Genomic DNA, 21,790 nt, shown 5'->3' on the forward strand with positions numbered 1-21,790 from the left:
CCTCTGCAAGGTGTGTGGAGAGGGAGGTGACCTCAGAGGAGACACTTGCCAAGAGGGACGTTTTCCTGATACCAGTCACAAGGTTCAGAGCCCTTCCCAGTGTCCGGGTCACACCCGCTGCAAACAAACTGCTCTGAGAGCTCACCTGGTTTCCAGGCCCTGCTGGGACTCCCTTCTGCACAGTGTCACCCTGGAGGGAGGCTGGCACTGGGACAAGGCTGGGTGTCCCTGCCATCCCCTCCTTGCACAGCCAGTGCTGAGCGAGGCTCTTCTGCTCTGTCCTGCTGAGACAGCCACAGTTGTGCTGGGAGGAGAGAGGTTGCAAGGGAAGGGCTCAGGGCCAGCTCTTCTCCTCCAGTGATGGCATAGCTGAGCCCAGCCCTGCTTTCCAGCCTCCTGGCACTGGCAGGGTGTGGCAACTTAAATCCTCCTTGCTCCATGCAAGCACTCGAAGAGACCAGTCACTTCTCTCCACGTTGGTTGATTTGGGTCAGACCCTCTTGTCTGAGACCCCAAAGACGACAGGGACTGAACATGAGACTCCCTAAGGTCTGAGATTACTGTCCTACTCCTGCAGACCCTGCCATATCCCCGGGTTGGAAGATCCCATCTCTGAGGATGGCACCAAGAGCAGAAGTCTGAGACAGAGCCCCAGGTCCTCCTCTGCCTGCTGGCTGCTGGCTCCCTTTCCCCTCTGGGGTGCAGTGGGGTTTGTGGGGAAAAAAAAAAAAAAAGAGGGAAAAATTAAAAAAAAAAAAGAAAAAAAAAGAGGAAAGATTTGTGCTGAAAGAAGAAGGAGATGCAGCAACAGGAAACACTAAAGCCTTGTGCAACTTGGCCTATTGCATCTTTGGGCTCTTCTCAGCACTGACTCACGTGGTGCCAGCCAGGACGAGGAACGGGGCCATGTGCTGCACTCCCAGCCTGGGCTGTGCTGCTCTCTCCTCCCAGCTCCAGCCCCTGGGTGCTGCTCCCCCCTGCCTGGAGCAGCGGGCTCCTCTCAGCCTTGCTGGGCACACAGCCACCTCCTCGGGAGCGTCCCTGCTGTCCCAGGGGTGACAAGAGGGCACCCAACCTCCTCCGTGGGGTCCAGCGGTTCCCGGGAGAGAGAGGGTGGCACATGCCAGGGCTGTACAAAACGTTTTGCAATGAAGAGTGTGTGTGGAAAGGTTAAAACAGTTCCGAGATGTCTCAAAACCCTTCTCGACTGAGCCAGGCCTGGCTGGCACCCAGCGGTGCCTCTGCCACGGTCTGTGGCCTGCCAGGAGCACCGTGTCCATCCACAGAGGGTCCCTCACAGCAGGCCAGGCCCGGGAGTGGCCGTGGGGGCCCTTTATCTCTCTGACTTGACCTTGTACCTGAGGACCAGGTAAGCCAGGAGCCGCAGGATGACGAAGAAGATGCCCAGGATGAGGAAGTCCAGGTAGAGCTTGGCCTCCTCCACGTCCAGCTCCTGCAGGATCTTGATGGGCTTTTGGAAAGGGCAGAAGTCCTCGAGGCACTCCAGGTCCTCGCGCTCCATGGCGTAGATGGTGAGGATGACGCCCTCGAAGCCGTACCTAGGGCAGAGCACACCCGAGAGAGTCACCCAGGGCCCCACAGGAGCCCCCTGGGAGCCCAGGACAGGAGTTCTGGCCAGAGCATGGGGTCCCACCTGACGTAGGAGACGTAGGAGCTCCACTGCAGGTAGGTGGGGATGGTCTTGAAGCTGACAAAGAAGCCCGAGAAGAGCAGGACGGGGATGGCAGTGACGGGTCCCACAAAGGTGGCCACCTGGGGAGCACAAGCGGGGTGTCACATCCTTGTCCAGGGGTGAACCACTCCCCCTGCACCCCCAAATTGCCATGGAACACCTTGCAAGCCTCCACGAGACGGGCAAAGCCCCATCTGACCTGCAGGGAGGTGGAAGCAGCTCCGATGAGAAGCCCAAGGGACTGGGCCACCAGGGCCGTGGCGGTGGCCAGGGCGGAGAAGAGCAGGAAGCGCGTGGCCTCGGGGGGCTGGCCCGTCATCCAGTACACGATGCTGCAGTAGGCAATGGGGCAGATCACCTGCACAGGGGCACAGAGACCACCCTGCTGGACCCACGGGCACGCTCACCCCACACACCCTTCCTGGGGGGTGCAGGCACCCCACAAAGCCCAGCCTGGGCACGGGACAAGTGGCTGTGCCAACAGGGCACAGCATCGTCAGGGTTGTGGTTGAATCCAGCTGAAGGCTCACCTGGAAGGGCACATCTGCCATGGTCTTTGCCAGGTAATAGGCTTTCAGGCTGTACCAGTAGTTCAAGTGCTCTCTCAGGAATACAGTCATCTCCTGGGGGACTGTGTGGGAACAAGGAGTTAGCAGCCAGCAGTGTCTTGGGGGGCTCCAGCCCCACTCCCACCCGTCCTGGTGCAGGCAGGGGTGATGCTGCCCCAGCACAGAGCTCCAGGTAACCTCTTGCCTCTGCCCAAGTCTTCATCAGGGAAAAAAAATAAATAAATCAGACACTGATTTTTTCCTCATGGAAAAGTCAGCTTGGCTGGGGGCTTTTAGGCAAACTTTTCGAGGAAGTGAAAGAGAGTTAAAGTGGCTGAAAACACAGCTTTACAGACAGTTTATCAGAGAAAAAATAATAACCCAGCATTCTGCTGAACCCAGAAGCACATCACAGCCAAACAGGAGCCAAAACTGCAATACACATGAGCAGAATTTTCCTCTCCTCCTCTTTGTTTGATTTCCCCCCCCCCGTCCTGTCTTTTCCCCCCCCTCTTGTCCAAGTCATCTGGCTGCCCCCCACGCTGCCCAGCACTCAGCTGGAGCACCCCGAGGGCTGGGAGCAGGGCTGGGGGTTGTGGGGCAGGAGCTCCTTACAGGTGAGGATGGTGGGCATCAGGGCAGCAAACATGAGGAAGAGCATGGAGAAGAAGAGGAAGCCGGTGTTGTTGAAGACCTTGCCCGCGTCGTTGCCGATGTGCAGGTAGAGCAGCCCGATGAGGACCCCGATGCAGATGTGGGACATGAACCTCAGGTGGGTCAGCACCTGCAGGCAGAGAGGGCACAGCCTGAGCCCCCTCCAGCCCCCATTTAAATCCTTGCCTCTGCCAGCCCCAGGTGCCCAACAGGCCCCATCCCCTGAGCCCTGTCCCAGCCTGTTCTGCCCTCACCGTGTCCCTCAGGATGCAGATGAAGGTTCTCTTGAAGAGGATGCAGAACTGGGTTGAAGTGCTGGTGGCAAACGTGTGGCTCTCGATGTGATCCACGTCCTGCAAGGCCACGGGCGAGTCAGGAGTGTGGGTCAAGTCGACAACACGGGGTCCCTGCTAGGACAGCACCCTGGGTGGGCACCTGCAGGAGGCCCCTCCGACCCCACTCACCGTCCCACAGTGTGCTGGGCACGATGAATCTGCCTTGTCAGGGCTGCTCTTCTTCTCAGCCATGGTGCACATGCCATTCTGGACGGCGCGGAACAGGACGGGGTTGAGGTCCCCGTACTCTCCTGAGGCCACCTCAATAACTGGGGGGGGACACAGGACCCCTGAGAGGTGCTGAGCCAGCCCTTGCCACCACTTCCCCAGCCAGCACCTGACAGGAAGGGCACAGGCATCTCCCCTGGGCAACCTGGAGGAGCACCGGGCAGCCCCCAGGGCTTGGGCTCTGGGTTTGGACCTCGCCACCCTGCGCAGCCCCAGCTGGGGTAGGGGCACTCACTGAAGTCGGCAGGGTTGTGGTATGTGGGGCAGTGGAGGCCAAGACCCTTCAGGTAGGGGATGAGGTTGGTCACGACGCCTTTGAAGATGCACTGGCCCTGGCTCAGGATGTACAGCTGCAAGAGAAAGCCGGGAATATGGCAGGTGAAGAGCAGCCAGGGCACTATCACCTGTTCCCATCCACCTCCCCACCCTGGGGTGTCACAGGGCACCCTTGCCACACCCCTGTGTGCCACACAAACCCCGAGTCAAATGCCTGCAGCCCCCCCCCCCCGGCCTCTCTCCTGGCCCTTAGAGCCAGAGGGACCCCCTGAAGATCCCCGTGTCCCATCCCAGCCCAAACCTTGTCGAACATCTCAAAGAGCTTGGCGCTGGGCTGGTGGATGGTGCAGATGATGGTGCGCCCACCCTGAGCCAGGGAGCGCATCAGGGACACCACCTGGAAGCAGGAGGCACTGTCCAGGCCACTGTGGGCACGCAGGAAGGGGCAGAGAGGAGAGAGCAGAGAGAGAGAAGGACAGAGTTGAGAGGAGCAGGAGTACATCCTAAAGATGCCACTGCTTGTGGGCACCCTCCTCTCAGATCAGTGGAGAGGAACATCAGCCCCAGCCCTCTTGGAGACCCTGGGCACAGTCCCACCCCACCCTCAGGTGGGCACCGGAGGGTACTGGCCACCCCAGTGCCCCTGGCAGGGGAAGCCCAGCTGGGCAGTGCTGGGGAGCCCCAATCCCTGTGTCCTCACCTCGTGGGCTCATCGAAGAACATGACGGGGGGGTTGTTGACCAGCTCCAGGGCGATGGCCAGGCGCTTGCGCTGCCCCCCCGACAGGGAGATGGTGCGGGTGTACGAGCACTCCAGCAGCCCCAGGGCTGTCAGGATCTCATTCACCTGTGAGACAGCCCATGGTGAATGAGGCTTTCATGGCCTTTCATCCCATTTCTGCCACCTCCCTTCGCTGGGAGCCCCTCGGTCCCCTCAGGGACCCGCTGTCTCCACCTGGGGAGAGGTGAGGGGCTCTGGGCCCACCCTCCTCTGCACTTACCAGCTCCTTCTTCACCTCCTGCTTCTCGCTCAGCTTCAGGTTAGCAGAGACCTGCAGGGAGAAGAGGGGCAGGGAGACACAACTGTCAGATGCAGGGAACAGACCCAGCAGCACTGTGGCCCCAGCCCTGCCCAGGCAAGAGCCCAGAGCAGCAGCTGGGGGTGAAGGCAGCAAGAACAGCAGGATTCTGTTCCCGCATTCCAGAGAGCCCTTGGAAATGCCTGATGCCAGCGTGGGCTCAGTGCCCGAGGACACAGCCCAGAGAGCCCAGCAGGCTCCTGCCTGGCCCAGCTCACCATCATGGCCTCGAGCACGGTGAGGTGTGGCAGCAGCATGTCGTCCTGCATGATGTAACAGGACATCTTGCGGAACGTGCGCAGGTCCCGCGGCCGCCCGTTCACCAGGATCTGCCCCTTCATACCAGTCTCCCTGCAGGAAAGGAGGTGTGAGGGACTGCAGCACAGGACCCCCAGCTCTGCACCCCCAGCCCTCCCCAGCCTCACCTGTAGCCAGCCAGGATGTTCATGAGGGTGGACTTCCCGGCGCCCGAGGGGCCCATGATCCCGATGAGCTCCCGCTGGCAGAACTTCCCTGACAGGCATTTTAGGAGAGTCTTGTACCCTGGAGGGAGAGAGCAGCAGGGGGTTGGATTCACAGGGCAGCAGGGCTACAGGGACTGCAATGCCATCCTGGCATCTGGGGGACCTCAGGGTTTCCATGTGCCGTGCCAGGGGCTGCACCATCTCCATCAGCGTCCCCAGGGCTATGGCCACAGCAGGATCACCTCCAGCATGATCCCTGACCCTGGGCCTTGGCTGATCCCATTGATTTCCAGTGCTGAAGAAGCTCATGACCTGGATTGCAGCAAAGACCAGGGAAATCCCTGGGTCAGGTCACAGAGCTGCTAAGGGAGATTACCAGGCTGTGACATCGGTCCTGGGCATGTCTTCAGATCCCAATCCCTGGGGCCAGGGGAGAGGCACAGGGAGGAGCAGGGCAGCACGGGGCAGGCAGTCCCCAATCCTACTGGAGGCCTGGCTCTTGCCTTCATTGGCATTCACGCTGTGCCGCCCGGCAGCAGCCACTGCTAATCAGACCTGGAATTATCTCCGCTTTAAACGCAGCTGATTAGCATTTTCTGGCAGAAGGAACATGATGTGTCGGGAACAGGGAACAAGCACAGCCTCGGGCTCTCAGGAGCTGCTCCCAAAACGCAGCCCTGGCCAGGAGAGCAACGGGATACGGGATACGGGATGTTGGGATCACGGAATGAGCTTGAGCATCTCCCCGAGGGAAACACGCCCCCTCTGCGCCCCACGGGGGCAGGTGGTGTGGGACAGGGGCAATAAATCCATCTCCCATAACGGTCCCACCGCACTGTGGGGAGCCCCTCTGGCTTGTCCATGCCCAGGATAGGGGGGTGTTGGGCAGGGTGCCCAGCACCAGCATCCCCAGTTGCCCCTCTGCACCCCTCGGAGCTGGCACCCCGCGCACGGCAGCGGGTCCCGCTGGCAGAGGGGCAGCGAGGGGAGGGCAGGGGGCTGTGCAGGGTGGCAGCAGAGCCCAGCGTGCCCGGCAGCCCCCCCGGGCACCACGCACGGCCCCGCACCGCGCATGCTGCTCACGTCGGCGCCACTGCAGCTTGCGCAGCGGTTACTCGCGTTCATTGACTGCCAGTAACCTCCTTCCTCAGCACAGCGGGGCAGCCGGAGCTGGGGGCTGTGGACAAAGGCACCGCGAGCCCCCCCGCCGGCTCCTCCGCCTCTGCCTGGCCTGGCGGAGAAGAGCGGCCCTCCCACCGGGGGACCCCAGTACTCCCCGGCATCTCACATGGGGTCCAGCTTCCCGAGCTTTTCCCCCTCCCTCCCTGCAAGGCAAGCAGCCGGTCCCCTCCCCGGGAGCTACAGCACAACCCACGGCTGAGCCGCGGCTCCCCCCGGGATGTTTCCTCAGCATCCCAAATAAACAGGCGGGCAGCATCCTCTGGGATGTTGGGGCTGGTCCCCACATCTCTCAGTGCCTCGGTTTCCCGAGCTGCACAGCCTGGTTGGGGTCAGGGGCAGAGGCTCCACCCAGCACTCCTGGCTGGCAGGGCACCTCTCTGGGCAGCGCTGTGACCTCGGTCCCCTCTCATCCCTGCCTGCCTTCTGGAGATCAGCTCCCCCTCCATCTTATCGGGCTGCCTGATTGGCATCCCATTAACCGAGAGCGCTAATTAAAGCAGACTACCACCCACCAGCCGCCATCTGCCTCCCCTCTCCCCTCCCTGAGCTCTCGGCCAGAGTCACACACAGCAAAGGGAATCGTGGCCTCAGCTGCACAGGGAGCCACTGGAGAGGAAATCCCCTGCAAACCACACGTTCTCCTTGCCAGGCTCTGAGCAGGGGCACCCCCGGGGTCTCCCACTGCCGGCACATCCCACACAGCCATCATACCCCGAACAGCAGTGCTGGGGAAACCCAGCCACCCTGGCTGCCCCAGCATCTCTGCCCCAGCTCTCTCCCCACACAGCCCTGGCCAGAGGTTTCCCTGGAATGCGCTGTGCTTTCCTCCTGCATTGCACAGCAACTACTGTGGGACACGAAGCCTTCCCTCCTCCCACGGGCACCCAGCACCAACAGCCAGACACAGCAGGGCTGCAAACAGCCCCTGGCACTCGGACAGAGCAGGGTGAGATCATGGCATGCACAACAGGAGCGGGGTGTCTCTGCCCTGCCCTTCCCCACCCGCCAGCTCCCACCTCTCTTCCTCCACCAGGATCCTTCCCGCACGGAGTAGGACAGGTCGATGAACTCGATGTTGACGGCCGAGCGCTTCGGGAGGTGGGAGAACCTCTGGGCCTCCGTGATGTGGTTCTCCACCTTCTTCAAGTGGGTGGTGAGGAGCGGGGCGTCCGGGGGGCTGGCGTGGCACACCGTGTCCTCCAGGGCGATGGAGACGCAGGCGGGATCCATGCCCTTCTCCGCCATCCTGCCGCTCTGTGGGAAGCGCACAGGGATGGGCTCGCAGCCGGCTGCCTCTCTCAGGGACTGCAGGGACCAGCCCACAGCAAGTCCTCTCTCACCCTTCCCTGCTGGCTCCAGGCCTCACTGCCCCCCCTGCCCTGTGATGCGCTGCCCAGCTGGCTCCAGCACCCACATCTGGATGGGAGGATGGACCCGGACAGGGTGGCTGAGCCTCTGCACTGAGGGGCTCACGGGGAGCAGCTGATCAGCTCCACAGTCAATAATTGATGCACCTCCTGCGGCTGGTCCGGCTCTGGCAGCAGAGCTGGCAGCGTGCTCAGCTCTGCCAGCCCCGGGGCTGCTGGGCTGCCTGCCCCAGTCCTGTCTGTCACAGGGTAGGAGGTGGGAGAGCTCATGTTCTGCCCTACACCTCGATGTCCCCAAAGGCTCACCAGGAACTGCCCCTGCCTGGCCTGGCCTGGGGGAACACAGGCATGAAATCCTAAGCAAGCTGACTGTTCCAGCTGTTTTCTTGGACAAAGCCTGGCTGTGCCTCACCCAGGCTCCTGGGGCAGACCAGTCCTGGACAGACTAGATCCCAGCCCGGGGTCCTCGTGGGCTTACTGGGATAGTCTTAACAGAACAGGGAGGGGACCCTACTAGTGCCAGACATTCTCTGCCTCCCTCAGCTCATCATTTCACCTCCCTGGCTCTTTCCAGCACAGCCTCAGAGAGCAGGCCAGCACTTAACTGGGGCCATGACACTGACCCCCACACCTGCCCGAAATTCTCCTGCCTGCAGTCCTCCCCTTGCCGGCTGCAGCACAGCCCAGCTCCTCGTGTCTCCACTTGGCTTGGGGGCTCTGCGGTGCTGGGGGGATGCGGAGCCAGGCGGGGGGGGAACGCACTAACCTCGGGTCTCAGAGCCTGGGAGGGGGTCGGGGAGCCCTGCAGCAGCAGGAAAAGGAGCCTGGGCTGTGCCCAGCGCCCACCTCGCCTCCCAGGCGGGGGTCCCCCCGCCTCGCTAACCTACATCCAGCCGGGGCTGCGGGCAGTGCCTCGCTGCGGCGGGAGCGGCGAGGGGCAGCGGGATGGCCGGGAGCTGCGGGAGAGCCCCCAGCCCAGCCCCCGCTGCGGGCAGAGCCCTTCCAGGACTGGAGGGGAGCCAGCCCAGCCCCGAGGAGGGAGAGGTGGGCAGGAGGGGTGGGGGTTCCCAGCATCCGCGGGGTGCGGGAACGCGGGGTTCAGGGGGGGCAGCGGGCACGGAGCGCCCTCGGGCTCACCTTGACTCCTCCGGCTGGGCGTTCAGGGAGCGCTAAACCCCGCAAGCGGCTCTGCGCGGCTTAGCCCAGCCCCGAGGCGCGGGGTGGGGACGGGAAGGCTTTGCCGAGGATGCTCTTCCTTCTCTCCATCCCCGCTCCCCGCCGGCCCCCTCCATCCCCTGCCCCCCCGGCCCGGGGAGGGGTCCCGGCTCTCCCGCAGCCTCACCTGGCAGGGTGCGGGTGCGGGCGCGGCGGCTCCGCTCCCGCAGCGCCCCCGCCTCGCCTCCTCCTCCTCCGCAGACAAAGGGGCGATGTCCGGGGGGCCCGGCCGGGCGGGGCGGGGGGCTCGGTTCGGCTCGGCGGGCGGTTCTCAGCAGCGACAGCCGCGCTGGGCGCTGCCCGGGGTCCCCGGCCGGGCTCTCCTCCCCATCCCTCCGCGGGGCTGGGCGGGCGGGGCGGGCGGGGGTCGCCCCGGCCCTGCAGTGGCTAGCTGCACCCCCGCAGTGGCTAGCAGCGGCCCCACAGTGGCCAGCAGCCCCCGCTGCTCGGGGGTGCCCCTCTCCGCCAGCCCCGTTCCCGGTGTTGCCGGGCGGGGAGCGGGATGGGCGGCAGGATGGATGGATGGATGGGCTGCCCGGGCGGGCAGCGCTGCCAGGCAGCGAAAAAATCCTCTTAAAGGGACCGACCCTATTTCCTCTGCCTGCCTGCCAGCAGGCCCTGAGCATCTCCGGCGCACACGCCTGAGCTTTGCCAGCCCTGCCTCCGCACCCCCCTGCTCCCGTTCGCATCTGGGACACCCCTCCCCGCAGTTCCTCCATTGCCACCTCAGCCCAAAACCCACTGAATGAGCCCCAAAACTCCCTGAGTGAGCCCAAGACCCCCTAAACCCACTCCTGCCCCCACTCTGCCCTGCACTGACCCCCGTGCAGCCACCCCTGGGTGAAACCAGGGCTGCCACACAGAGCAGTGCCTGGGAAACCCACCCCGGGCACCCAGAGCTGGGGCTGGTGGGGTGAAAACTGGCCCCAAAGGGTCTTGATATGGGGTTGGCTCCCCAGGGCTTTGCCCCCAGCACACCCTCCCCTGTGCAGCTCATCCTGCAGGATCTGCCATCCCCCTGCACCTCCACCGTGCCTGGCTCCATCCTCACTGTTACTCACACCTCTCACCCACCACAGCACTTAAGCACGAAAGACATATGGAAATGAGTGGCACTAACAAGAGTATTAATTAAAAAACCATCTGTTGAGCCAAGGAGAGCTTCCCCCCTCCCACAGCCAGCCTTGGGTTGGGACAGAGCTCGGGGCAGTGGTTTGGCCTCCTGGCAGAGCACAGTCAAGCCAGGGGAGGCCGTGGGGCAAAGCAGCCCACGGGCTGGGCCAGGGGAGGGCATGAGGAGGTAGCCATGGAGCCAAGCTGCACACAGAGGTCTTGAGTCATCTCCTCATGGAGCAAAAGGCACATGGTACTCGCCCAGTTCACTCTGCCTCCCACCCCCAGGCCACTCACCATTAGCAAGTCTCAGCCCAGGCCCCCTCTGTGCGGTGCCAAACAGCCCTGCTGCCCTGCAGGTGGGCACAAGGTGGGCCTGGGAGGGACACTCTTGATGCTAAACCCCTTCCTGTTCAGCTGCATGAGTCAGGGCTGGGAGATCCTGAGCCCAGGCTGGTGGCCATGCAGCAACCAGAGACTGCTGCAGCATCCTGCTGGGGAGTCATTTCAAGGTGGAAGGAAGCAGGGATGGAGTCCAGTGCCAAGCCAGGCTTGGTGGGTAGTGCCATGGGCACATTCAGCATCCCTCTGGTCTCCAGCTAGGACCTTCCTACAGTGGCTGTGAGTGTGTCCCCGTGGTGGCTCACACACTTCCAGGACAGTGGCAGTGGCAGAGGGAGCCTGTCCTGGTTCTGTCATGGATGTTCAGGGCCAGACAGCAAGGCAGCCCTGCAAGGGTGAGTCCAGAACATCTCTTCTCCTCTCAGACGGCAGCCTCGGGATGGATGGAGCTTATGGAAGCAATGGAGACACGTGGTGGAGGGAACAGACACCCAGGGTGGAAGCCTCCCTCAGCGTGGGGCCACAGCCCTGGATGGCCCAGCTCTAGCTGGAGGAACCTGCGAGGGGAGCAAAGGCAGCAGATTTTGAGCTGTTTGCAGCCCCCAGGAGTCAGTGCCAACCTTTCCCGCAGAGCAGCGGCCCCAGGGCAGGGCTGGCACCGCCGGCACTCACCGCAGGGCACGTGGCAGTCGCACTCACAGATGTCACAGCGCTGGAACCAGCGCGCCCAGCCCGACCGCTTGGTGACACAGGACGAGATCTTGATGCAGCCGCGGTTCAGGGAGGCCCCCAGGTGGGCCTGGGAGCTGCAGGACGACGAGCACTTCCCGGTGATGTCCCGCTCGCTGATCTCGATGCGACCCCGCAGGCAGATCCCTGCGGGAGCAGGGACAGGGCGCGTCGAAGGGTGCCCACCGCGGGGCACTTTCCCGGGGGAAAGGGGGTCCGGGGGCACGTCTGCAGCCCCGTCCCCGTGCGGGCAGGGGGCTCGGCGTGCCCCCCGCTGTACTCACGGAGGCAGGAGGGCTTGGGGGTCCAGCGGCCGTCGGACTGGCAGGCGCTGACCGGGTCCCCCAGCAGCAGGAAGCCGGGCCGGCAGCTGTAGCGCACCACGGAGCCCACCCACCAGTCGTTCCCGTGCACCACCGAGTTGAAATCCGCCTCGGGCCGCCCGCAGTTCACTGCCAACACGGAGGGTCCCGTCTGCCACCGCCCTGTGCAACCAGTAGCCCCAGGGGTGCCCCAGGCAGGGCTGGGGGTCCTGGATGGGGACCAGGGGCTGGGCAGGATCTGTGTCCCCACGTGGCCCCAGGGCCAGGCTGCTGCAGGGACTCACACACATGTGTGTGTGGCACAAACCCTGCCCTCCTCAGGCTGCCCGTGCCCAGCCCTGCAGCAGCCCCAGGACCCCCGCCCCGCTCTTCCCGCTTTGGTTTTACCTCTGCAGAAGGATTTGTAGCCCAGCCAGCAGCAGCTGCCGTTCCCACACTGGCTCCTCTTCAGCTCCTTGTGCTTCCCCTTGCAGCCCCCCACGCAGATGGGGGCTGTGCCAGACCAGTAGGTATCCAGGTCTTCTGGTGCCACTGAGAGCAAGGCTGGGGGGTGAGGACCACCATTCCCACCAGCTCCCCAGCCCTCAGAGTCCCACAGGGAGGTGTTTGAGCCCACCAAAACTCCTCTCAGCCCACCCCCAACCCTCGCTGTGGTGAGTGCCCTCACTCCCAGACCCCAGCTCCCACTTCCCCTGTGCCAAGCCCCAGCACAGGAGTGTGGCAGAAGCCTTGTTCCTTACTGGGGAAGACTGGTCCAGCAGCTCTGGGGCACCCTGCAAGCCCCTCATCCCCCCAAAAACACCCTGTTACCTTCTGGGTCCTCGCAGGAGACCAGCGTGGCCAGCACGGCGAGGAAGAGGAGGCCCAGTGCCATGGTGCACACTCTGCCCTCCTCCCCTCGCCCCTCAGACCACAGACCCCCCTCTCTGCTCGCCCAGGAGAAAGTGAACTTGGTTTTCCATACACTCACACACAGGACAGGGGCTGCTGTAGGACATGGGGGAAGGGAGGAGACATTCCCGCTAATGCCAATCCTCTCCCCAGCAGATAATCTCTGGCAGATTTACCCTGCCTGGACCCGGTGTTTAAAGGGACAACTCCCAGCCATTACCAGCCTCTCCTCCACTCCCAGCACCCACCACTCCATCCAACATAATGCAGGCACAGCCCTGGCTCTGGCAGGACTTTGGAATGAGGGCCAAGGCTGGGAGTGCTGCGAAGGCAAACCTGGCACAGGGCCCTTCTCTCGAAGGTATCCTTGGCCCAGCTCTGCCAAGGACCAGGGAGCAGGGAAGGGAAGGCTGGGCAAGGCCTGAACCTTGCATTCCAAGCCCAGGGATGCTCTGCCTGGATCTAGGAGCATCCTCTGGCCTTCTGTGCTGCCAGGGCTGCTGGGACACCTCCCAAGCACCGGGTGCCCAGTACATGGCCCTACTTGTGTTCCACTGCCCCACACCCCTGGAGAGCACAGTTTTGGGGTGCAGGGGTGCACATGGCCCTTCACACACGGATCCAGCCCCAGGACACCTTCAGGCAGCTCTGCCCACTTCATCCCTGCTCCATACCCAGCCCCTGGATGGCACCTTGCACAGCTCAGTGCCCCCCACCCACGGCTCTCATCACTGCCCCACCCCAAGGGCACAGCCACCAAACCACAGCCAGTGGGTGCAACTGGAAAGTGAGCAGATGGCCAAGGGTTTAGGATAAAGGGATTTCCTCCATTAAACTGGAATTCCAACAGCTTTTGCTCAAGCTGCTTGAGGAAGGAGCAAGGGGAAAAACTCAGTATCCAGCAAGGTGCCTCCCTGCCTCCACCTGGGCTCAGCACCTCCACACAGGGTAGAGAGGGCACAGAAGTCACCTCAGGGACCCCAAATTCACACTGTCCTTGTCCAGTCACTTGACAAAGGACAAGCTGGCTCTGCTCACAAATCCAGGCTACTCCCTGTGTTCACAAAAGGCCAGAGCAGGCAGCAGACAGCCCTGGAGGAGGCAGCAAAAATCAAACCCACAGCAGGAACAGGAGTGCCAGAGCTAAACCTGGCCCTCCAGTGCCACCTCTGGGGACATGGAGCAGCACACTCCAGTGCCAGCTGCACGGTGTCAGGAGATCCTGGCAGCTCTTCAGTGCCCACCTCCCACACTGCAGGCTCAGGGTACTCCAGTGTCATCTCCTCACACCACAGCTGGCAGGGGTGGGGCTGGAACACACACCAGACACTGCTCAGCCTTGCAGCCTGATCTTTATTCGTCGTGCCAAATTACACTTTGCCCAACCAGGAGCCCAAACCCCAATGTGGGGAGGAAACCCAGGGAATGACAAAAGCAGAAGGGAAGCTCCCCAGTGTCCCAGTGCTGCAGTGGCCTGCAAGGGACAGCACCTCCAGCCCTCTCCTCCCAGACACTCATGGGATCAGGGGTGCCAACCAGGAGAGCTGATGTGCAGGGACGTGCTGATGAAGGCACTGCCATCCCCTGGAGAAACTCTGGATGGGCAAGGACACTGCTAAAGGCCACACATCTCCCCAGGGAAGAGGCTTCAGCACCAGTGTCTGCTCCACACACCATCCAGCCTGGAAAGGTCCTGGCTGAGGAACAGGCTCAGCAAGGGACCACATCACCCATGAGTTACCTGGGCCAGGCCTAGGCCAAACCTCCTGGGAGGGTGGGAGAGGCTCGCTAGTCCCTAATCCCCAAGAGGAGGAGACAGACAGCCCTTCCCAGCTCACATCTCTTGATCCACAGCTGAGAGACCTGTCCTTCCCCTCTGCCCATGCTGCCCAGAACCAGCAGCCAGCCAGGCTGGGGCAGCACAGGGTGAAGACAAGCCCAGGCCTCTCCCCCAGGCACCCCCCAACCTCCCCCACCAGCACATCCCACGGAGGCCCAAGTTTTCCCCACGCACAGAGGCCTGGGGGCACCTCACACGATCTGGATGCCCAGCTCCTCTGCTGTCTTCTGCAGCCTGTCCATGACATTCTCCTCCAGCTCCACAGCCAGCCCTGCAGGGGCTGGCCCCTGCTCCTCTGGGGCCGTGCTGGCCATCACGTAATACACAGTCTCGCTCTCCCCGTGCTCGTTGGTCCTGTTCACCACCCGGATGATGGGGCTGCTGGGGGTGCTGGGCTCTTGCTCTGAGGACAAAGCAGGCCCTGGGAAGGTGCTGGGCTCTTGCTCTGACGACAGTGCAGCTCCCTGGAAGGCGCTGGGCTGTGCTGGCTCAGGGCTGCCAGCAGAGCACGGGGCCGGGCACAGCTCAGAGCCCCTGTTCTCCTCTGCCAGGGGAGCGTCTGCTGGGGGCTCCAGGATGATGCCCTGCAGGTTGCCCTCCCCCTCAGGCAGCACCATGCACTCAGCTGGGCCCTCGAGGGCCTCCCCACGCTTCTCCCTGTCCTTCAGGAGCTGCTCTGTGAGCTCCACGCTCTCGTAACGCACCAGCTGCAGCCGCATGTAGCCGTCCTCGTGCTCCCTGTACCTGGGACACACAGGCAAGGGGATGGACAGTCACACTCCCCTTCCCAGGAGACAGGAACAGCCAAGGAAGGGGGATTCTAGGTTTCAAAGCCCTGTGCTGCATAGATAATACTGTGCAAGTAAGATAAAAGCCCTAAACCCACACCCACGTGGCAGCTCCCGAGCTTTGCGCCACGAGCCTCGATCATCCCCCCAGCCCATCTCCTCCCACCACTCTGCTCCACTAGGAGCATTTAAGTCCATCCTCTTTCCCTCCCAGCTCTGGAAACCCTTTGGAGTTTCCTAGGGAGGATGCAGCAGAGGCACCTGCCAAGGGATTGACCTGCAGCAGCTCTCTCTAGAGGGGCACAGCTGGAGCTGTCCCTGCCAAGCTCAGGAGTGTCCCACTGCTGCCCTTGCCCCAGATCTCTGACCCAGTGCTGGAGCTGCCTCCCAGCACTGCCCTGTCACTGTGCCAGATCCCACTGAATGTTTACTGCCCAGACACTGAGCACACTACAAACATCAGAGCCCGAGCACCGCCAGGTCTGCGCTGCAGCAGGACACAGGACACAGCCCCAGCCATCCCCTGCCCTGGAGAGGAGGCAGAGAGGAGCTCAGCACAGGCTGTACCTGAAGCGAGGGTGCCCCGAGGGCCACTTGAACTGGTGCTTCTTCCTGAGGTGCACAGTGAGGTTGTTCCCACGTGTGAAGCACTTGTCACACACGTGGCACTTGTACCGGGGCTCCGAGTCACCCTGGGGGGGCACAGAGAGGGCATGGAAGGGGGAATCAGCTTCTCTGGGAAGACTGACACGGGGTAACAGGAGCAATGCAAGCCCTGCTGCCTTCCCACCTCGTGGACTTTCCTGTAGTGCAGCTTGATGGAGCAGAGGGACCGTGCAGAGAAGCTGCAGGCCTCGAACTCGCAGCGATACGCCGGCTCCTTGCTGTGCGTGTCCAGGTGCTTCCTCAGGTCAATGAGGTTCTTGCAGCTGGAAGGCAAGGGGGAGGGAACAGAGCTGTGAACGTGGCGGCACGTGCACACACCTGCCTCTGGGAGCAGGGAAAGCCCTGGCCCTCACCTGTAGTCACAGTAGTCACACTTGAAGGGCCGCTCCTCGCTGTGCCGGAAGCGAATGTGGTTGCGCAGGGAGGAGGGCAGGGGGCACGTCATGTCACACAGAGGGCACTTGTAGTGGTTCACTGTGCCAAGGAGAGGGGGAAATGTGACCCCAAAGCAGGGCAGAGCACTCACTCCTCAGGGGCTCAGCTGGGAGAAGGGGCCTTTACTCACCGTGGTTCCTCATGTGGTCGCGGAGCAGCCTCTCGGTGGCAAACCTCTTGGAGCAGTGGGAACACTGGAACCTCTGCTCTGGGACAGGGAGGAAGGGGGAGGGTGGTGAGAAAGGAGATCAGAGCAGAGGGAACAGCACAAAGAGCAGCGAGTGAGAAACAGAGGTGGTTACAGGGGAGCTGGAAACCCTTCTCTGCAGGCAGACACAGCACACACTGACTACAAAGCCAAACTGAAAAAAACCCAAAACAACACTTGCAAACACCAAAAGGTACAGCCTCCCAGTGCAGAAACTGGGGAGCAACCATCACACACACTGTCAGCACAGGGAATTGAGCCAGCAAATCCCAGTCCCTGCCTGGGACTCTGCAGGAGGAACAGTTCTGGCTGAACAGTGTGAACCCTCCAACCCTGCCTCTGCAAGAGGACACTTCTCAGAAGACACAGGCTGTGCCAGGGGAGGTTCAGGGTGGACATCAGGAAGAATTTCTTCCTGGAAAGGGTGGTCAGGCATTGGAAGGGGCTGCCCAGGGAGGTCTGGAATCTCCATCCCTGCAGGTGTCTGAGGAATGACTGGGCTGGGTGGCAAGGTGGGCATCGGGCACAGGTTGGACTGGATGACCTTGGAGGTCTCTTCCCAAACATCCCAGCCCCAGGAATCCCCCCCTGCCCCCTCCCTGCCCCCTGGCTTACGGTCCAGGGCGGTCTGACGGCGGATGTGGTCGAAGAACTTGGTGTTGTTGGCAAACATCCCCCCACAGGTGGGACAGGCCACCACCTTCTCCTGCGTGTGGCTGCGCAGGTGCTCCCGCAGTTTGCAGCGCCCCTTGAAGCTGCAGTCACAGTCTGGGCACAAACAACAGCACAGTGAGACCCCTCACAGCTGGGCCACGACACACAGCCTGACTGATTGCCAGCCTTCTTCCTTCTCTTTGGGGCAGCAAGGCCCCAAGAAAGCCCAGGGAGCAGGGGCACAGCAGGGTGAGGTTGCTGGTGTACAACTGGCCCAACCCCTACCAGCAGTTGAGGCAACTGCACAAACACAGGGGGAAATTACAGATAAAATCAAACTCCAGCCTTTTTCTTCTAGGGACTAATCAAATATTAACGAGAAGTTCCTTGTCAAGCACTCAGCTGGATGCCCTGAGGCAAATCCTACAGGACATTTCCCTGTCAGCACCACGGACACACATATTTTTGAAGGTCCAGGGGCTCCCTGAAACCCTCCCAGGGAGCAGAGAGCTCTCCTGTGCCACATTTGCAACCCAGCCCTGTGCAAAGCCCCTCTGGAGAGGCCCTGGAGCCACACACAAACCTTTCCAGCCACAGAGCACCACGTGGTTCTCCTTCCCTGCTGCCTTGTACTCGGAGCAGAAGCTGTGATCCTCCACGTGCCGGTAGAACCACTCAGGGTTATCAAAGGATCTCTGGGGAGGAAGGACAGAAAAAACAGGGTCAAAAAAAGAGATCAGCACAAGCTCAGGTGCTTTCACACAGGCCCCAGCAGAGCCAGCAGGTCGGGGTGCAGGGCAGCAGCAGCTCTCCCTCCCTCGGTTAGACCAAGCCCCCTGTTCTCACCTCACAGTACTCCCACAGGCACAGGAAGTTCTCCTGGATCTCAGGGATGATGTTCCTGCTCTGGAAGTCCAGCTGGCAGTGGCTGACGTCCCCCTGGCTCTGCAGGGCCCGCAGCCCCCACTGCTTGAGCTTGGTGTGGTAGCAGTGGAAGTAGACGTGGCGCACGAGGTCGGAGGGGCTCTCCGGGGAGCAGAACCCACAGTCCTGCCACAGGCACGTGTACTCCTCTGCAACACACAGAACACACACAGCCTGAATCACAGGATCATCAGCCAGGCTGGGAAACACCTCTGAGATCACCCAGTCCACTGGTCAGGGGGAAACCCTCCAGGGGAAAAAACACCACGGGGGTTTTGCTGAGATCCGACTCGGTGCCTCCCCACCTGAGCACACACAGCCTTTGCCAGCTGCTGCTCTTGGTATTTTTCACTTCCTCTGAAGGAAAAGAGTAACTACACTTCAAAAAAGCCCAGCAGCCTCCCCTGGGAAGGCAGGTCACGTGACAGGCCAAATTATCTCCAAGTCAATGCTGGGGGAAGCAAAATGCAACAGGCAGCACTGCTCTGCTCAGGGAGGGGAGGAGGAAGGAGGCCAGAAACCCTCTCTTCTCGTGGAATCACAGGTTGGAAAAGACCTCCAGGATCATCCAGTCCACCCTGTGCCCCATGCCCACCTTGTCCCCCAGCCCAGAGCACTGAGTGCCACGTCCAGTCCTTCCTTGGACACCTCCAGGGGTGGGGACTCCACCACCTCCCTGGGCAGCCCCTTCCAGTGCCTGACAGCCCCTTCCACGAAAAAATGCCTCCTGATATCCAACCTGGCCCTCCCCTGGCGCAGCCTGTCCCTTGTTCCCTGGCAGCAGAGCCCGACTCCTGCCCCCCCCGGCTCCTCCCGCCTGTCAGGGAGCAGTGGACAGCGAGAAGGCCTCCAGCCCCTTACCCAGAGGGTCTATCTCGTCGCGGTTCTCTCCGGGGAGGTGCTGCTGCAGGTGCTGCGCCACGTGCCCGCAGAACTCCTCCATCCCCGCCGCCACGTACGAGCACTGCTGCCACTCGCACTGCAGCACCACGGCCCCCTTCCCGCCGGCCCTGCCCGGCGGCATGGCCGGGGCCCCCCGGAGCCGGGCAGAGCCACTGAAGCCTCCTGCGGCCAGCCAGGAGCTGCTCGGAGCCCCGCGAGGTGCGGGGAGAGCGGGAATAAAACACCTACCGCCGCCGCCCCTCCGCCCGCCTCTGCCCCGCAGGGGGGCTCCGGAACGCGACGGACCGCGCCCGACAGCCAATAGGAACCGCCCTCCTCTTAGCCCACCGGCCAATCGCCGCGCGGGAAGGCGCCGCGCGCGCGGCACCTGAGCGGGCCCGCCGAGAAAGCGGCGCCGCCTCGCTAAGGTTCCGGGGCGCTTTGGGTCCCAACGGGGAGAGGGAGGCTTCCAAACAGCCTCGGGATTAATTCCCGTTTGGGTTTGGGAAAACCTGCACCCCGGGAGCCAGGGCGGCTCTCCGCGGAATCACTGAATAGCTGGGGTCGGAGGGCACCTCTGCAGATCATCCAGTCAACCCCCCCTGCCCAGGCAGGGTCACCTGGAGCAGGTGATGCAGGAGCACATCCAGGTGGGGTTGGGATGTCTCCAGAGACTCCACGCCCTCCCTGGGCAGCTGTTCCAGTGCTCTGCCACCTCCACGGAAAGACGTTCTTCCTCGTGTTGAGGTGGAACTTGTTGTGTTTCAGTTCATGGCACAGGTTGCCCCGAGTTTCCCCATCCCTGGAAATGTCCAAGGGCAGGTTGTGGCAACCTGGTCTGTGGAAGGTCTCCCTGCCCATGGCAGGTGGGTGGGACTGGATGATCTTTAAGGTCTCTTCCAACCCAAACCATTCTGAGTTAATTTTTGGTGCCTCCAGGACCCTTCCTTGCCTAAACAAGAGCCCTCACACTGAGAACCCACCGAGCTGGACACAAACCCCAGGAGTGCTGTGCTTCCAACCATGAGATAATGCCACAAATTCCCTTTACTCAGCAACGAGGAGATGGATCGAAATGACAGTTTGAATTAAACAAATCTACACTGACTGTTACATCTGCTGTGCTGGGCTTTCTTTGTGACACAGAACGGAGGCACAGTTCTCAGAGTTTGCTTTGGCACTGGCAAACGTCTTATAAAAGCAAATGGGATTGTATAAAATGTGCCCCAAAGCATGTTGTGCACAATGGTTTCTGTAACTCCTGTCACACACAGCGGCTCTGCCCTTGATGTGAGTGGGAAGCACGTGCCCAGACCCATTAAATTATAAAGAAAACCTGGGTGTGATGCCTTTTCAAATGAAAACATCAGGTAAGAGGTTGATCTCACCTCAAAGAAGGGCTGGCTGAGTTTTTGCTCCATCTCTGTTTGTTTGTTTCCTGCGAGGTTGGTTTGTTTTCAATGCAATTACTTTGCAATCAGCACAGAGAACACCTGGACTGACTGAACACTGCAAAGCCTGAATGGGGCTGGGATTTAACGTGTGTATCCTCTGCAGATTCATCCCCAGGAGACAAAACTCCCTGGGCAGTGTTCCAGGAGGCAGGTGGCAAACAAAGCCCGTTGCTGACAAAGCAGAGACAACCCCCCTTTCTGTGCCACTTCACATCTGCCCACCCTTCCCTGCCCCACCTGGAGGCTCCTGCCCATTCTCTGACCTGCCTGCCAAATCCTGGGCACCTGTGGGCACCAGGAAGGGGTGGAAAAGGGGTAGACGGGCCAAAATAAGAGTTGTGTTTATACAAGAGGGTGGTGAAAGGCTCTACACAGGATGACACTCCATTACTGTGGGGTGTCCTCTGGGCACTGAGCAGGCAGAACACCCGAATTTACTCCTGCAAGTTAAGAATATTTGGGAATTATTCAGGATATCGTTTCAGCTCTGCCTCAGTGATACAGACACAGCCTTTGCCAGCTGCTGCTCTTGGTGTGTTTTATTTCCTCTGAAGGAAAAGAGTAATTACACTTATAAAAAACCCAGGAAGGTGGGTCACGTGACCACCCAAATTAGTCTCCAGGCCAGTGCTAGGGGAAGCACATGGATTACAAGGAGGGAAGGATCTTTCCTAATGGCCCCACGAGCTGGCAGCAGACTCCACAAGGAGGAATATTGAATTAGGAGGAACATGCTGGCGCCAGCCTTGCCCTGCTCCTGTAAGATGAGCAGAAGTGCTGCACAGCAGCCTTCTGTGCTTGTGCACAAAGCACTCCAGAGATCCTCTGCCTCAGCACGGCCTGCCCTCGCCCTCCTGACAGGGAAAATACCCCCTTGCAGTGATTAAAGGGGAGTTTAGAGGCTTAACTCTGCCCTGTGGTTCAGACACTGCACAGCCTCGCTGCCCACGCAGGAGTGGCTGTAGCAGGTCTGGCCAACACTCCTTTAAATCTGGGTCCAGCAGCAGTGTCAAACAGGTCCTTTCCTGGCTGCTGTTCCCTCTCCTGGTGCCTCCCTGGAGGACAAACCCAGCCCTCCAGAAAGGGGACCCCTCCTCAGGCTCCCTCCCGAGGAACGTGTGGGTTTGCTGGTGGACACTCCTGCCGCTCCCACGAACATTCTGTCCCTGGCTGAAGGTTATCCCTGTCCCTGCAGGTGCCTGTGGGTTCCAGGCAAAGCCTTCCTGGGTTCCCAGTGTCCAAAGAGACAGTTTTAGTGATGCAAAGCACAAACTGGGGGGTCCCAGAGAGACAAAACCACTGCCCAAGCGAGGTCTGCCGTGCATGTCTCCAAAGGCTCAGGGGTGTCTCACACTCAACAAGAGAAGATCCTCTCGTCCCAAGCCTTGTTTTCCCAGCCAAATCCCTCACCTGTAAGGAGGTGGCTCACCCCTGCAGGACTTGCCACCCTTTCACCTTAAAGCAAGGTTTTTCTGTCCCCAAACCTCGGGTTTCATCCATG

The 21,790-nt window shown here is 61.4% G+C and overlaps 3 protein-coding genes across 4 annotated transcripts; all 3 read right to left on the reverse strand.

Moving 5' to 3' along the window:
• Positions 1-756: 756 nt before the first annotated feature.
• ABCG4 (ATP binding cassette subfamily G member 4) lies at positions 757-9,689 on the reverse strand. Of its 2 annotated transcripts, none has more exons than XM_051812243.1 (15): positions 9,168-9,689; positions 7,475-7,712; positions 5,238-5,355; positions 5,031-5,163; positions 4,735-4,785; positions 4,435-4,580; positions 4,036-4,159; positions 3,694-3,808; positions 3,360-3,499; positions 3,150-3,248; positions 2,857-3,025; positions 2,224-2,324; positions 1,893-2,051; positions 1,655-1,773; positions 757-1,559 (listed from the first exon to the last, which is right to left on the reverse strand). In XM_051812243.1, exons 2-15 carry the CDS (start codon positions 7,701-7,703, stop codon positions 1,334-1,336), a joined length of 1,929 nt encoding a protein of 642 aa, XP_051668203.1. In that variant the 5' UTR covers positions 7,704-7,712; positions 9,168-9,689; the 3' UTR covers positions 757-1,333. The 2 variants fall into 2 exon arrangements, with proteins under 2 accessions (XP_051668203.1, XP_051668202.1); XM_051812242.1 differs by lacking the exon at positions 9,168-9,689 and adding an exon at positions 8,963-9,102.
• Positions 9,690-10,236: 547 nt separating this feature from the next.
• LOC127482216 (complement receptor type 1-like) lies at positions 10,237-12,470 on the reverse strand. The gene is made up of 5 exons (XM_051812320.1): positions 12,358-12,470; positions 11,935-12,078; positions 11,509-11,676; positions 11,168-11,371; positions 10,237-11,052 (listed from the first exon to the last, which is right to left on the reverse strand). The coding sequence occupies exons 1-5, from the start codon at positions 12,419-12,421 to the stop codon at positions 11,039-11,041; spliced, it is 594 nt and encodes a 197-aa protein (XP_051668280.1). The 5' UTR covers positions 12,422-12,470; the 3' UTR covers positions 10,237-11,038.
• A 1,295-nt stretch (positions 12,471-13,765) lies between these two features.
• Positions 13,766-19,120, reverse strand: HINFP (histone H4 transcription factor). The gene is made up of 9 exons (XM_051812319.1): positions 18,815-19,120; positions 17,876-18,102; positions 17,613-17,724; positions 16,991-17,143; positions 16,298-16,375; positions 16,086-16,206; positions 15,857-15,995; positions 15,634-15,758; positions 13,766-15,022 (listed from the first exon to the last, which is right to left on the reverse strand). The coding sequence occupies exons 1-9, from the start codon at positions 18,975-18,977 to the stop codon at positions 14,470-14,472; spliced, it is 1,671 nt and encodes a 556-aa protein (XP_051668279.1). The 5' UTR covers positions 18,978-19,120; the 3' UTR covers positions 13,766-14,469.
• Between the last annotated feature and the right edge of the window lie 2,670 nt (positions 19,121-21,790).

This window comes from Manacus candei, unplaced genomic scaffold (assembly GCF_025592945.1).
Source record: "Manacus candei isolate 608988 ecotype Guabito, Panama unplaced genomic scaffold, ASM2559294v1 h1tg000086l, whole genome shotgun sequence".
In the NCBI taxonomy this organism is placed as follows: domain Eukaryota; kingdom Metazoa; phylum Chordata; class Aves; order Passeriformes; family Pipridae; genus Manacus; species Manacus candei.